This window comes from Pseudomyrmex gracilis, unplaced genomic scaffold, assembly GCF_002006095.1.
Source record: "Pseudomyrmex gracilis isolate BER0280 unplaced genomic scaffold, ASM200609v1 scaffold_418, whole genome shotgun sequence".
Lineage (NCBI taxonomy): Eukaryota > Metazoa > Arthropoda > Insecta > Hymenoptera > Formicidae > Pseudomyrmex > Pseudomyrmex gracilis.
The window spans coordinates 38,009-40,580 of record NW_018021002.1 but is presented as its reverse complement, the minus strand read 5'-3'; the positions used below and the strand labels follow the sequence as shown (position 1 = coordinate 40,580).

The 2,572-nt window shown below is 34.8% G+C and overlaps 1 protein-coding gene across 1 annotated transcript; it reads left to right on the top strand.

The window, feature by feature from the left end:
* The first annotated feature begins 40 nt into the window (after positions 1-40).
* On the top strand, positions 41-1,250 carry LOC109860587. The gene is made up of 3 exons (XM_020439791.1): positions 41-352; positions 451-863; positions 960-1,250. The coding sequence occupies exons 1-3, from the start codon at positions 60-62 to the stop codon at positions 1,172-1,174; spliced, it is 921 nt and encodes a 306-aa protein (XP_020295380.1). The 5' UTR covers positions 41-59; the 3' UTR covers positions 1,175-1,250.
* Positions 1,251-2,572: the final 1,322 nt, after the last annotated feature.

Sequence of the window (2,572 nt, the reverse complement as noted above, 5' to 3'; positions counted from 1 at the left end):
AAATGACGATGAAATCCGGATTCGTTAAAACTGGACTTTGGCCTGTAAATCCTGCCAAAATGCTAATTCGTGAAAGGGACAACGAAGCTTCTTCCCAACCAGACTCATCGTTAGATGTGCAATCCTGTTCCACAACTTCTGATACTACGTTAGACGTGCAATCCTGTTCCATAACTTCTGATACTACGTTTGACGTGCAATTCTGTTCTACTCCAAGTTCATCTTCCGCACGCGAGCAAGCGAAAAAATCGAAAGGCGAGCAAGCAGTAGTAGACGCAATTACTGCTTTACTTCAACCTTCACCTCAAAAAGAACAGATCACTACTCACTCTCGAAGGATTCATGTCAGCAGGTAACATTTCAATTTTCTCAATATTTGAAAAATTCAAGAAGGTACATACATGTAATTTTGATTTGAATTTTCGATGTTTTTTTTTTTGTACTTTTCAGGTGTATTACATCCGATGAATATATTGCCGAAAAAAAAAGAATGGAAGAAGAAAAAGCGAAAAAAGCTGCTAAGCCAAAAAAACGCAAAGGTGCTCGAGTTGAAATGAGCAGTGGCGAGGAAGACGAAGCTTACGTAGATGATCCTGACACGCCTCCTCCAAAAAAAACGAGAAGAAAAAAACGCAAAGCTGATCAGGTTAAAATTTATACGAGTAGCGAAGAAGAAAACGAAGATTACGACGATTACGTAGATGAGCCGCCTCCTCCAAAAAAGACCGAAACGAGAAAGCGCAAAGCCAACCAGGTTGAAATGAGTAGTGAAAAAGAACTTGTCGATTCAGAAATAGAAGAGCTCGATTATGTAATCGTCAGATTCCCAGTCTCACAAAATAATAGAGATCGTTTATGGATTGGTAATGAAATTTTCAGTCATTTTTTACATACTATTTCTGTCATCAAATTTTAATATGTACCCAAAATTGAATGTTAATTTGTTTTTGTGTATGTAGGACAAGTCTTGAAAAAAGAAAAGCGATCAGTCACGGTGAAATTCCTTAGAAAAAAAGTATCGGAGAAATTCGGAGCCATCTTTACATACCCGATTACAGACGATACCATGTCCGTTAACCATTCCCAGATAAAAAGAAAAGTGAAAATCAATTATATAAAAAGAGGAGTGCATGTTTTTCATTTAACAGACGATGAAATTAAAGTTGTGGAGTAATTTTTTAAATTTTTACACGTATTACATATGTACTATGTAATTTACTATATAATTAGTATGTAAGTCAAAAATCTGCATTTTTCCTTGAATTTACCCGAATGATATTGAAAATTGCATTTTTCCGTTTTATTTTTTGAATACATATACTTGAATAATTGATAAAAACTGCATTTTTATTTTTCATTTTTTTGAATGTCCGTTTCTGGATCACTTGTAAAATGATCCACAATTGGTAAATTTTGTATAGCCCAATTCAACATCAATTTTCGCTTTAAAAAATTTTGCTGGTAACTGTAAGTTCTATGTGGCATAGGAAAGTAAAGACAGGCAGTATTTTGTCTCTATGGCGCTGATCCACAAACGGGCCTTTCTGCTCTAATGTGGATCAGAAGGCACTTTAAAAATTGTCGAAGTGTGCAGAATCATAACATCTGGCAACAAAAAAAAGTGTTATACATTATAGAGGAAGCATCAAACAACTGTGGAAAACACTTCCCCTCCCTCCCCCAGCACCCCCTCCCCCTCAAAAATGACTTTGAAAAAAGGTGATCCACAAATGGTACTTTACTGTAATTGTTATTCATAAGCTGAAAGATGATTTTAAAATTCTTTTCATGGAAATGTGGATGTGACAGAAAAAAGCCGTGGATACCTTTTTTGATTTCTAATATATTGTACATAATGTTTTATGAAATAATACAATAAAATAATACATATTTTATAATAAATATCTATAATAAACATATGATTTAGAAAGACAATTTAAAAAATTTGTTTTATTATAATTTATTTTGATTTTACAGCAAATGCACTTACTCTGCTTTTGCTGAGCATACTCGTCGCAGCTAAAACAATAAGTACAGCGCCAACGGGCCGTGTCAATAATGTCAATGCTTTCCTTGACTAATTGTGTCTCAAAACGTAAAACTATTGGTCGTTTAATAGCCAATGTTTCACAAATACATATAGCTAATAGTTTTACGTTTTGAGACAATTAGTCAAGGAAAGCATTGACACGGCGCCCGTTGACGCTACTTACTGCTAGGGAATACCGTCTCTTAGCCTTCCGCGTCCATGAAACGAATCAGTAACCCCGACTGTACATAACATATACATATACAGGATGTCTAAAAAATTTTGACAACTGAAGTATGGAGATAGATTGAGTTAAACTTACCGAAAAGAAAAGTTATTTGCCATACTGCGAAATTCGCAATATTTCCTACTTTACAAATTACTAAATGTGAGCCAATAAGCGCGTAAAAACGATGGTCCTGACCATATATGTAATATTCTTATACGGCTAGTTGAGCAAGTTTCCCATAAGCGAGATCTAACACTGAAGGATAGAAGATAGATGCTTATTGACTCTCCAAGAAAGAGTAGGAGAAGTTCAAT